At 54.3% G+C, this 12,513-nt stretch overlaps 4 protein-coding genes across 4 annotated transcripts; 2 read left to right on the top strand and 2 right to left on the bottom strand.

The window, feature by feature from the left end:
* Positions 1-767: 767 nt before the first annotated feature.
* CCM_04176 (PHD finger and SET domain protein, putative) lies at positions 768-3,494 on the top strand (the record flags this gene model as incomplete). Its single annotated transcript, XM_006669324.1, has 1 exon — positions 768-3,494. The coding sequence occupies one exon, from the start codon at positions 768-770 to the stop codon at positions 3,492-3,494; it is 2,727 nt and encodes a 908-aa protein (XP_006669387.1).
* A 655-nt stretch (positions 3,495-4,149) lies between these two features.
* Positions 4,150-6,227, bottom strand: CCM_04175 (UDP-N-acetyl-glucosamine-1-P transferase Alg7; the record flags this gene model as incomplete). The annotated part of the gene is made up of 3 exons (XM_006669323.1): positions 4,150-5,127; positions 5,231-6,017; positions 6,115-6,227. The coding sequence occupies 3 exons, from the start codon at positions 6,225-6,227 to the stop codon at positions 4,150-4,152; spliced, it is 1,878 nt and encodes a 625-aa protein (XP_006669386.1).
* Positions 6,228-7,872: 1,645 nt separating this feature from the next.
* On the top strand, positions 7,873-9,638 carry CCM_04174 (MFS multidrug transporter, putative; the record flags this gene model as incomplete). Its single annotated transcript, XM_006669322.1, has 2 exons — positions 7,873-8,025; positions 8,097-9,638. The coding sequence occupies 2 exons, from the start codon at positions 7,873-7,875 to the stop codon at positions 9,636-9,638; spliced, it is 1,695 nt and encodes a 564-aa protein (XP_006669385.1).
* Positions 9,639-10,012: 374 nt separating this feature from the next.
* On the bottom strand, positions 10,013-11,839 carry CCM_04173 (Transglutaminase-like protein; the record flags this gene model as incomplete). Its single annotated transcript, XM_006669321.1, has 2 exons — positions 10,013-10,937; positions 11,742-11,839. The coding sequence occupies 2 exons, from the start codon at positions 11,837-11,839 to the stop codon at positions 10,013-10,015; spliced, it is 1,023 nt and encodes a 340-aa protein (XP_006669384.1).
* Positions 11,840-12,513: the final 674 nt, after the last annotated feature.

Raw genomic sequence — 12,513 nt, 5'->3', positions numbered from 1 at the left:
GCGCCATTCATTGGGCGCCGCTCTTTTGGCTGGTGGGATTGGCAAAGTGGTTAGTTTGTAGTAGCAAAAGCGACCAGGTCGGCTTGTTCTGCGCTTTCCTGTCGCTCCTCCCCGGCCGTCCTCCCCGTTCCCATTTCCTACCCTCGTCCTCATCACGACTTTTTCTCGACACCCTCCTCTCTCCCTCGTTATTATTACCTCGCACAATCGCATTCGTCTTCCTCTCTCTCAGATTTCTCTACAACGACCCTGTGTATCCGTTTTCCCTTTGTTCTTATACTCTTGCGACAACCGCCTCCCTCGTCTCGAATTCTCTTTCCTCGCTCCCGCGCTCGTAGCGCTTCGTTGCCGAGTTTTGCCTTGTTGTTCGGCTGTCGCCTACCGCCACAAACTCGCTGGACGCGTTGCATGATTCTCTTTTGGCGCTCGCTTTGACCTTCTGAACTGGTCGATCGCTTTATTTTTTCCCAAGAGCGCGGCGCGATCCTTCTGCTCTTCTGGCTGCTGCCAACGATACGAATCGGGTCGCCCCCTTCTCTCTCGCCACCACGAGCTGCGTCGACAAACTGGTCAACCCAACCCCGACTTGACTGGCAATTTCCACAATCCCCCCGAACCTGCGGCCGAATCTCGAAGCGACCGACCCTTTGGCACGCGTCTACCCAGGCGTCGCCATGCTGTCAAGACCGCGAGCGTAATTCGATTGACGAATAACGTCCCTCACACAATCTCCCCGACCTATCCTTTCTTCGAACGACTCCCAGATTATGACCGAAAACCCTGTGCCGCTGCCAACGCAAGTCGCGGCTCCTAGTCAGACCTCCCTCACCTCTCCCGCTATTGTCCCCCTTGCCAAGGAGGACGCAGATCCCAGCGCTGCGATTGGCGAGGAAGAACCGTACACCATCAAGTGTATCTGCAACTTTTCTGACGATGACGGAAACACCATCTACTGCGATACTTGCGACACATGGCAGCACATTGACTGCTTTTACCCCGACAACAGGGACGAGGCTATCCGCGAGGACTTTGCCCACTCGTGTGCAGAGTGCAAGCCTCGCCCACTTAATCGCCAAAAAGCCATCGAACGAACCCTAAGATTAAAACATGTCACCGTGCAAGAAGAGGATTCGCCCGAAAAGAAGGCCAAGAGACCACCCTCGACCAAGAACGGCAAGAGGCGACCAAAACCCTCTGAGTTGTCCTTGAACGCACCAAACGGCACACTCGAGGACAGCAAACAACCAAACCCGGCCGTCGACAACCAAGCCAAAAAATCAAAACCTTCTCACAAGACATCACAATCTGTCAGCTCACAGCCGTCAAAGCGCAGCCCCTCCTTTGCCAACCCTCCCTCTAATCCCGCACACCCTCCCAGTCCTGCCACAACTCCTCCCGACCTCCCGGACGACTTCCAAATCCATCACTACTCCGCCGGATTCTATTCTCTCTACAATGAACACGACGTACCCGATACTCATAATAATGCCTTTGCCAGTCTGGCCATCCCCACTGCTCTGTCGCGCTGGTTGCGAGAGCCCGACGTCATGAAGCAAGAGGTTGGCCGTACCCATGCCGATGTCTTTCAAGATGAGCCGGCCAATTCCAATGACAAGAGACCAAAGCTCGAAGTCAAAGACGCCACTCGCTCCTTGGAGCAAGGCACAACGCTGCGATGGCGTTCCGTCAAGTCCACTGCGCCCATAGAAAAGGATGTGCCTCTGATAGAACTTAACGGCGAGATTGGCTTCCAAAAAGACTATTGTGCCAACCTGGAGAACCTCTGGGCTGATTTATCATCGCCACTCCCTTTCGTCTTCTTCCACCCGGTCCTGCCGCTCTACATTGACACGAGAAAAGAAGGCTCTCTTGCGCGTTATGTGCGCCGCAGCTGCAAGCCCAACGCTCAACTCGATACATACTTGTCTGGGGGTTCAGAATATCACTTTTGGCTCGTTAGCGACCGCTACATTGCTGCCAATGAACAAATCACATTGCCATGGGACTTTCGGCTGGAAAAGAGCGTCTGTGCAAGATGGCTCCACCTCCTGGGATTGAGCGACGATGAGAGCGCGACACAAAATGAAACAGAATTAGAAGAGTCGGAATACATCGCCATCTCCAATTGGATCGACCGCATTCTCTCGGAATACGGCGGCTGCGCCTGCGATCTCGAAAACAACTGCGCATTCGCCCGCTTTCATAGACACTACTTCCATGTCCGCGGCCATGGCCGTCCAAACAAGAAAAAGTCTCGAAAGTCTCGCAATCATACCGTATCCCCAACCAGCACTGGCCACGCCACCAACAGTCGCGCTGCCAGTGAGGGCCATGGCGACGAAATGGCTGATAACCACGCGAGATTCGAAACACTTTCCTTGACCAGCAAGCCTGCCAGCCGGGACCCAACACCAGTGCGACAAGGGTCCTTTGATCAGCTTGGAATACTCACGGAGCCTACGGATCGCGACAAGCGCAAAGTTGCCATGGTAGAGGACTCATTTCGCCGTATGGAACAGCAACCTCCACCACGAAAAAAGAAGCGTATATCTGATGGCACATCCTCCTCAAAGTCGAAGCCTCGCTCCGCCTCCTCGGTATCCGGCGGCTATGTCGACGCAGGAACCTCGAGGAGCAAGACTGGATCGCCTGCCAGCTCTTTATCCCCCAACCTCGCCTCGGACTCATTCAAGAGTCCCACATTGGTACAACGGCCTCGCCAATCGTCTTCCGGTTCTCGACCGTCATACTGTGACGTAGGAGTTCAAACGGATCCGGTTGAAGGCGAGTGGTTCAGCGAGCCCACTCGATTGCCAGCGCCAAAGAAGAAGATCATCTCGCTATCCCGTCGACTACTTAACAATCGGTATCGCATCAAGGCTGAGGACACCGCGGAGCAAAAGCCGAAAATCACTGATAGCTCCCCGAAAAATGCAATGGAAATCGACCCTCCCATCAATGACTCCGCAGAGTCCGATTTCAAAGCTGACACACAAGAAGAACCTCCCCAGTCAGATAGAACCATGCTGGACGCCCCCGCCCTACCGCCAGAGGGTGTGAACGGCACGGCTGCTACGGCTGACACGGCTAGCAAGATCAAGACGCCCGACTTGCGCGTGCAGATGCCGCCAGTTCCGACGTTTGATAGTAGCGGACTGTCGGCACCTATGGGTACGACTCCCTTGTCAGCACCTAACTCGGCGGCACTGTCGTCTTTCGCAATCAATGGCATGCCCAGCCCCTTCCAGCAATTAGCATTCAACAGTGCCATCGCTAAGCAAAGTCCTGTTAAGAAGAAGCTTAGTTTAAGCGATTACACTAAGAGCCGGATGAAGAAGGGTAGCACCAAGGACTCCAGCGGGCCTGGATCTCTCAGGTCGGCTCTTTCGAGCCCAGAGGATATCAAAGTTGAAATGACTACAGAGCCCCAAGGCATCGAGACAATGGATGAAGGCCAATCCTTACCAAACGCGAGCTCGAACGGTGTCGTCTAGAAAGTGTATGAATTTGTGGTTGGTGTATATATGATGTGGAAAGCAACTTTGCTGCTGCATGATGAAGATGCGATTGCTGGTTACAACCCTTTGCGGATTATACCACTGCTTGAGGCGTTTAGGAGGCAAAATGGAAGGATGCTTTTGTTTTTGGCGCTTGACTGGAGAGGCTCTTCTCTATACAGACAGAGTATTGAATGTGCGGCGAAGGACCAATGACGAGCTCAAGGGTCCGGGCCAATCATTCGATTGTTATGCTTCTTTCTTGTCTTTTTTATCTGGATTTTTCAAAACGGAGGGGTGTGTGTTTTATAGGAGATGGGAGGCCCGGCATCGCCGTGGATTGAATGCCTACTCTGGGCCGGTCGTTTTTTTTTTTTCTATTTTGGTTGTATTTATAGGCACACTTGTTTCGGACTGGGCTTGATGATACCTCTCCATGTGTTGGCAGATGCGGCGGCAAGCAATGGCTATGTGAAGGCAGCTGTCTTTTTTTTTTGAAATGAATTCAAGAATATTCAAAATCATGATCATTTTGCGGGTATCATTATGTGACTCTATGAACTGCATAGAATGCTCAGCAAGTCTTGCTTCTGCATGCACTATCTAACACCTCTACATGTTATCGTGTTGATTTGCTTCATTTCAGCTGTTTCTAATGCTGTACCGTACTCCAATTATCTTCCTTAAAGACTAGCAGAGCGAGTCTGTGTCGGGCGAAAAGACCAAAGAGGCCAAGCCCGAGCTGCAGAAATGTGATCTCGGTGGCGAGACGGTCTTCGCGCAGCGGCCCGCGCCAGACGAGCCACAGATTCAGTAGGGTAAAGTTGCTCGTCTCGACGAAGCGGCCCTCATCGTCGATGACGATCTTGAGGAGGCGAAATTGAGCGAGCAGGCGGAGCCCCAAGGCAATGATCGGGTGCGGTTGGCGGTCGGCGGACCAGGGGGTAATAGAGGGCTCGAGCAGCCCTGTGCGGGCGTTGAAGCGGGGCATGCGGTGGCGTGGGCAGGGGATGAGACCGAAGATCTGGGGCGTCGAGTAGGCAAAGTTGAAGAATTGCGGTACGAGCAGAAGGCCGAGTGTCTTGGAGAAGTGACCGAGGATGCCGACGACGGCAAAGACCATGCCAGAGAAGTAGCAGTAGGTGTCGCCGACGAAAACGCGGGCGGGGTACCAGTTGTGGCAGAGGAGGGCGGCGGAGACGCCGATCCAGGGCAGCAGGAAGTAGAGCGAGAAAAGGTGAGAGTCGGTGGCCGGATGCGGGTAGGGGGTGGCGAGGTAGAGAACGTCGTTGAAGGCGAGGAGGAGGGCGACGACGACGCACTGAGAGACTTCGATGCCGTTGATGCCCGCGAGCATGTTGATGCTCTGGGGGCAAAACATGGCGATGCAGGCCATGTAGACGTAGTACAGCGGGCCGACGTCGAAGAGCTCACCGAGGAAGGGTTGCAGCTGCACAGGGATGACGATGCTCGTCACGTCAAAATCGACAAAGTAGACGACGAGGATGGGAATGGACGCCAGGCCGGGGATCCACCACTTGTGACGCCAGCGAATGTCGAAGAGGTCGTCGCCGATGCCGAGCAGGGCGATAGTCTGCAGAGAGATGATGGCGCCGAGATACGAAGCAAGCTAGAATCGCGCAAAACGGTGTTTGTCAGTCTGGGCGTCGTTTCGCGAACTACTCGTTTCCCATTGTCTTTTTCTCTCCTCTGGGCATAAAGAAAACACTTACCTTGCTGTGCGGGAAGCGGTGGAGGAAGCGGCCCTCGTTGACATGCTCGGCCTTGAGGACGACGTCGCGGTTGCCGCCGCCGCTCGTGGCGGCGACAATGTCCTTGTAAAAGGGAAAGGGGATGAAGATGATGACGGTCAGGAGATAGACGGCGGCGCAGACGGCGCCCATGCACTCGGGCAGCTCAGGCCGGCGAGGCTTGAGGAGGTCGCGGCCGCGGAAGCCGGCCGCGACAAACGTCGGCCCCAGCCAGCGAATCATGGCGTAGCAGAGTGCAAAGGCGGCCAAGGAGAGTGCGAGCGACGCGACGAGCGGCTCGCCGTCCCCGTGGAACGTGTTGGCCAGCACGGCGAGCGAGGCGCCCGCGACCGTCAGGAGCGTCAGGGTCTCGCCGCGTGAGAGCGACGTCGTCCCCGACGAGCCATGCACGACCATGGCTGCGACTTCTGCTGCTGCTGTGCGATGTTTTTGCTCCTCTGAGACTTGCTGGGAAGAAGGGAAACGTGTAAAGAATAATTTGTAGGGATAATCTCGATTGGCTCGGCGCGTTATCTTCGTCGTTCGTTTAGGTTTGGTAGCGGCGCATCGACAAACGGCGGCTGCGCGGCGGCGCGAACTTGAGCGGAGGGGAAAGAAGTGGCTATGAATGATGAATGGAAGCTCCTGAAGATAAATGAGAGTAAAGGACTTGATGAGTAAAAGAGGTGTGCCGCAGATTGTTTTCCGGCGCCGGCGACGGTGGAAGGAGGTGACAGGCTGGTGAAATGGCTGGAATTGGATGTCGTGGCTTCAAGGGAGAATGGAAAAAAAAGAGGGTCACTGAGATGTGTCAAGCAAGCCTGGTGACGGTTTGTACGTTTTGGAATAGTAGCCAGTCGGCTTACGTACACTGACAGTGAATCGTCTCCCATAGATAAAAGCAGCGAATGCCGTTATGCAAGGTGAATTGGGATGTTTCCTCCATGACGTGGAAGCCATGTGATTGATTTCCTCTCATGATGGACGACGTTCTTGCAGCTTGTGTACGTGGCGGCCTCGAGCCATCGAGCCATGATAACGAAAGCCGTATGTTGCATGGTAGCTTTTCAAAGTGGAAAAAACCTCTGATTTCCATTTCACAATATCAAATATTACTGAAGGAACCTTGAGCTCACCAACCACCAAGGTCGTGCGTAGCAGCTTTCTACTAACCTTAGTACCTGATTGAGACGAAGCGGCTAGCTCATTTTTTGCATGCATACCTTCAAATGACGAATTTCTTACTTTTTTACTTTTTATTTTTTTTCTTTCTTTCGCGCAGTGACTTGCACCAATCAATTTGTTTCTGGCACCGTTGGTTGTCCCGGTGTGACCTGGCCATTTTGGAGGTGACAGCTGCAGTATGACGTACTCACTTTCTCAATGTCTCGTGTACTAGTCACTTGCCCTGAGAATTGTTTCAATTATTTTGCAAGCCTTTCACTGAGATGTGCCATCCATCCGCAATTATCGCTGATTCCATCTTGGCAGCTGGGAAAATGTCTTGGCGGATTCACTTATTCACTGTGATTGTTCTGTCTCTAGAAGGGAACAGCCGTTGCCCACTTGGGACGCCGCGGAATCAAAACAGAGTTTCTCAAACCAAATTTCTCCACGATGATTGTCATCTCCCACTGTCTTGGATCAGCCGACGCCTTGGCGGGTCCCGACGAGAAAAGGCAACACTTGCACGGCCTTTTTGTCTACGGCGAGGCTTGATCGACTCGGAACGCACGCGCAGTTGAGACGAGACGTCTTGCAAACGACAAACTAAGACTATCACATCCCGTTGTCTCATTTCTTTCCTTCAACCACAACGGGTGCAACGGTGCCGCTATGGAGCGGAGAATACGAAAGATGTGGTAAAAGGAAGAGACTGGCGGAGTGGAGAGTACCTACCTATCTACCCTATCTACCTATGGATCTGGTCAAGAGAATGGAGAAATAGCGGCATCGGCAATTGCCTGTGGTTTGCCTCGGCCGAAAGCCCCCGGCCGATTGGTTTGCCGTTTCGGGCAGCGGCCTTGAGCATTGGTACATACCTAGCTGTTCATATTGAGCGCACGCCTGCGCCCATGGCCCATGTCCGTATCCCCGCAACTACCAAAATGATTACGGACAGGATGGAAACTTTGCCCTCTTGTCAATGGGCGTAAGCCACCCGGACCTGAATTTGGAGCAAAGGGCGTAACTAGGCCAGAACCGTGTTCCGAAACCTGGGGCGGGTGGCCAAGCCCAGGTCCAAGATGGCGCCCTTCATCTGATCTAACTGGCCAGCAAGTTTGCGAAAGACCGAAACAGCGAAGATGCTCCACAGCGGCCGGATATAGGTGATAGGGACACCAACGGACATGGCCACGCCGAAGGGCATGCAATGGGTAGCTCCCACTGTCCCCATTCATGTCACAGTTAACTACATCCCCATGCCCCCTGGATATTTTTCTACTTCTGTTCTTCCCTCTAGCATATATGTGATGTGGGGGTTCTTCTCTACAGCAGGGCTTTGAAGTACTCCATCTTCGAGGCGGGCAAGCGAGTTGAAGCAACTTCCCCGGCCCCCACCAGCTTACAAGCTATACGCAACGACTTGTAAAATCTTCCCACGAGGCTGCTTTCCGCCCAACATGGCCAACAAGGTGGAAAATGAGCCGACGGTCCTCGCACCGGATCAAAACCACTCCCACTCAGGCGACGAAACAGAAACATCTACAGTCGTCGACGCTCACCCCTCACTGATACATGGATACGACGACGACAACGACCTCGAAGCGGCAAGGGTATGTTGGATCGCCCTGTTTCTCGTCCACCGCGATTGCTACCATGGCTAACCCGTCCACCCCCCGTGTAGTACGGAACCACGCTTGGCCATGACGTGGAAAAGACCGCCACCAACGTCAGCCGGCGGAGCGTCCTGAGTAGGCTGTCGCGGCGCAAGACCAACAAGGAGTCGCTGCCGCCGCCGGTGCTGCCTCTCATGGACATTGACCGCGGCGTCGTCGGCTGGGACAGCCAGGACGACCCCGCCATGCCCCTCAACTTTACGCCGTTCCGCAAGTGGCTCATGATTGCGCTGCTATCCGCCATCACCTTCATGACACCGTGGTCCTCGTCCATTCTCGCGCCCGCGCTCGGCCAGCTCCGCGCCGAGTTCCACGTCAGCAGCGCGACCCTCGCCGCCATGCCCGTGAGCATCTTCCTGCTCGGCTACGCCGTCGGCCCGCTGGTGCTGTCGCCGCTGTCGGAGCTGTACGGCCGCAACGTCGTCATGCTGGCCTCCAACCTCGTATTTTGCCTGTGGCTCATTGGCTGCGCGCTCGCCCCCTCCATTGACGCCCTCATCTTCTTCCGCTTCATGTGCGGCGTTGGGGGCTCCGCCTGCCAGACCGTTGGCGGCGCCATCATCTCGGACCTCTTCCCCATCAGCCAGCGCGGCAAGGCCACCACCGTCTGGATGATGGGGCCCATCCTCGGCCCCTCGCTCGCGCCCGTCGTCGGCGGCTTCGTCGCCGAGACGATTGGCTGGCGCTGGACCAACTGGATCTCCTTCATCCCCGGCATGCTCGTCGTCGCCTGCATGCTGTTTGGCAACAAGGAAACCAATGCCCGCGTGCTAATACGCATCAAGACGGAAAGGTTGCGCAAAGAGCTCGCCCGCCCAGAGCTTCGCAGCTGCTACGTCGACCCGGATCAGCCCATCATGACCAAGCGCCAGATCCTGCTCCTCGGCCTCACCCGCCCCATCAAGATGCTCTTCCGCTCCGCCATCCTCTTCAGCATCTCCGTCTACATTGCCTTCAACTACGGCTGCCTCTACCTCCTCTTCAACACTATGCCCACCGTCTTTGGCGGCAACTACGGCTGGTCTCTCGGCGTCTCGGGTCTGCCGTACTTTTCTCTCATGGTTGGCTACATCATCTCCATCACCATCTTCGCCATGGTCTCGGACCGCACCGTTGTGCGCATGACCAGAGCCAACAATGGCATCTACGAGCCCGAGATGCGAATCCCCTACTGCACCTACTTTGCCATGCTCATTCCCATCAGCTTCTTTTGGTACGGCTGGGCGGCGGATAAGCATGCCCACTGGATCGTGCCCGTCATTGGCATCATTCCATTTTCCGCAGGCATCATTGGCGTCTGGACCCCGGCCAACGCATACATCATCGACGCCTTCCCCGAGTACGCCGCCAGTGCCTTGGCCGGCTTCGCTGTCATCCGCTGCACTATTGGTGCCTTCTTGCCCTTGGCTGCGCCGGCCATGTACGCCAGCCTCGGCCTCGGATGGGGTACATCGCTTCTGGGCTTCATTTCGCTTGCTTTCGTGCCCGTCCCGTTCCTCATCTTCCGCTACGGCAAGTGGATGAGGGAGCGTTGGCCAGTTAAAGCCTAGTAAATCTCCAAATTAATGAAGAGAACCAACACTGTACTTGAATGATACCTGCTACTACATCAATGTAGCATATCTTGTTTATATTGCATATAATAGAATATAAGTATTTGCCCTTACATTCATGCTGTGTCTCCATCGTGAAAGCGGCATAAGATCTGCAGGCTACGTGGTAAGTGACGAAGCTGAGTAGACTAGACCAACAATGAAAGGTATGCCGATGCGTATTCATAAACGCTTCCAAAGGTACACAAGGTACGGTGTCGTGGCCCGATAGACGTGAAAAATTCAATACCCCAAAAATCACAGGAAGATGCGGCGCAAAAACTTGATTGCCAGACAAATCAATAGCGAAGCCAACAAAATACTGTAGGCAATTACTGAAGTACCCACTGCGTCAAGAATGAAAACGCCATAGCTTTCTTGCCCTTGGCGGCCAAAAAGTCGCGTGCAGTTAGGCCGCGAGCATCCTTGTGATCAACAGAAGTGATTTGCACCACTTCAACCTTTTGACCAGGTGCTCCGAGATCTCGAGCATTGACGTCAAGCCAGTGCCAATATCCGTCGGTCTCGATAGGCACCATGTCGTCCTTGCGGCCGTCGAGGCCATGCATGTTGAGAACAAACAGCGGTGGTTTGCCTTGGCCGTTTGTTTCCGACTTCCAATGCGGGCAAATTTTGGAAAATTGAAATCGAACGACCTGGCCGCTGTAGACTTGGATATGCTTGTTTGCTGGCTCCATACTAGTTTGGCTGATGCCTTCCTGGCTAACATTCGAGAATATAGTGACCGGTTCGCCATCTGCGCGGCCTTTATAGTACTCTTCCCAGCTAACGGTACGACTGTCTTCGCGGTACTGGAATTTCGGCTTTTCGGGAAAGTGTCGGGCACCAAACTGCTCGTTGGTCTGATTGAAATGGAGAGGTTCAAAAACCTTGTTGAAGCTTTGCGTTGCACCATCTACATTGCCAGCACCCCAACAGGCATCGATAAGTTTCCACCCCCCTCCGTCAATCCTAACGGCATTCCACGCATGGCCGCTGGGGTTAGCCCGAGGAACGGGCTCACCATCCTTGAGCGGGGTGTAGCCAAATCCTTTACCGTGACCTCCTACGACATCACATTCGAGCCCGGCTTGATTGGCGATAGCTTTGTAGGTCTCCGCATAGCCCGAACAGACAGCAAGACCACTAAGGATGGTAGATTCTCCTGTTTGATGCTGAACGTTGTTAGCAAAGAAAGCCCCGGTGTCGTACGCAATATTATGATGACACCAGGTGAAAATGGCCCGGGCCTTGTCGCTATATGACGGGAACGGCGAGCACAAATTGTGGGCTAAATATTGTACTGGGTCTCCGCGAGGAATCGACTGTCTTGGGTATTGCGCCGCCACAGCGTCGGGTGCGCTCCAGTCTCGGCAGGCGAAGCAATTGTTCAACTTTGGTATAGGGGGAGCTGTTCGAGTCGTTGCTTCATTTATCTGGGCTACCGAAGGGCGAGTAGTAGCCGGAACAGGTGGCGGTTCGTCAGAACCTTTTCGAGTACTGCTAGTATCCTGCGCGGCATTTTGTCCATTGGCGGTTGGCTTTGGAGCCTGAGAGGATCCAAAACCCATGATGCGGGGCCTTGTTGGGATCGCATCTTGCTTGTTTCCTCTGGCCGGCAACCTTGGCGGTAGACTTGGTGCTGTAGCAGGATTTTGTGACTGCTGAGGTTGGGCTGGCGGGAGTTTCCTGGGTGCCGAAGCAGCAGAGCTTTGACTGGTGGTGGACCAGGTACTGTGACCAGTTGACTTGGTCGACCTAGTTGAGTTTTGCGACACCTCAGACGAGGCGGAATCGCGGCGAACATTCAACAAGCCATTTGGTTGGGTAGAGGCCTGACGCTGCGGCAGAGCGGGGGGCTGTTGCGTAGATGACTTTCTCGACGGTAAAGGTGGGCGAGTCGCATCTTGGCTGTTGAGTGAGGTTTGGGTGTCTCTCCGAGGTAGAGGAGGAGGATTGCTCTTGGATGGCCGGGCTGGGACTGATGGTGTTGCAGGCCTGTCCTCGTCAAGGCCTGTTTGTGTGCGACTTGGAGGAGGCGGCGGTGCACGCCTGGCAGACTTTGCAGGTGGCCCGTTGGCGGCAAATGTCTTGTTCTTGTTGAGCGCAGCAATTCTCTCCGCCAGCGTAGTGTATTGGGGCTCCTCCGTTTCGGCCATGGCGCGCGCCTCGATTGCGATAATAAAATGACTGTCGAGACCTGAGCATCAGGCTAAGGAACCACCAAGTCACGGAGGTGGCTGATGAGAGTGGCGAAGCGGCCAACGCTAAGAGCTTGTTGTCGTGCTGGGCATGGGGGGCTGTGCAAAACTAGAGCTGTTGGTAGTGGCTGGATGTTTCGACACAGCGAGCAGAGTGAGAGAATAAATGAAAGGTGACTGGAGATGGAGCTAATATTAGTGAATGAACAAATGCTCCAACTACGCAAACATTTCGGCGAGCACTAAACCTACCTGGTACCTATTGAGGGAGGTCCTTACCTAAGGTAGGTACTAGGGTTGTCAAGAGGATTCTAGGATTCTAACGTTAGCAGCCTCAATACATGAAAAAGTTCTAAATTTTTAATGCACGCCCCTCTTTGACACAGCACGTGCAGATGAGCTGCTACGCCAGTAGAGTGAGTAGACACCAGCTCGGGGCTAGCCACCGAATCCAGGCAGTACAGGCTCAACATCAGCGACATTCTTCACGATGCACGAATGCACTCTCTGATGTGCGTGGCTTTGGTAGCACAATGCTTGACCCGTTGAGCCAGCTGGTACAAGGTACCTACTTACCTCCTAATACTAGGTATGCATTCGGCTAACCTGTGCCGGTACGCTGCAGCTGAAGC

The sequence above is a fragment of the Cordyceps militaris genome (genome assembly GCF_000225605.1).
Source record: "Cordyceps militaris CM01 unplaced genomic scaffold CCM_S00003, whole genome shotgun sequence".
In the NCBI taxonomy this organism is placed as follows: domain Eukaryota; kingdom Fungi; phylum Ascomycota; class Sordariomycetes; order Hypocreales; family Cordycipitaceae; genus Cordyceps; species Cordyceps militaris.
This window is presented reverse-complemented; position numbering and strand designations above follow the sequence as displayed.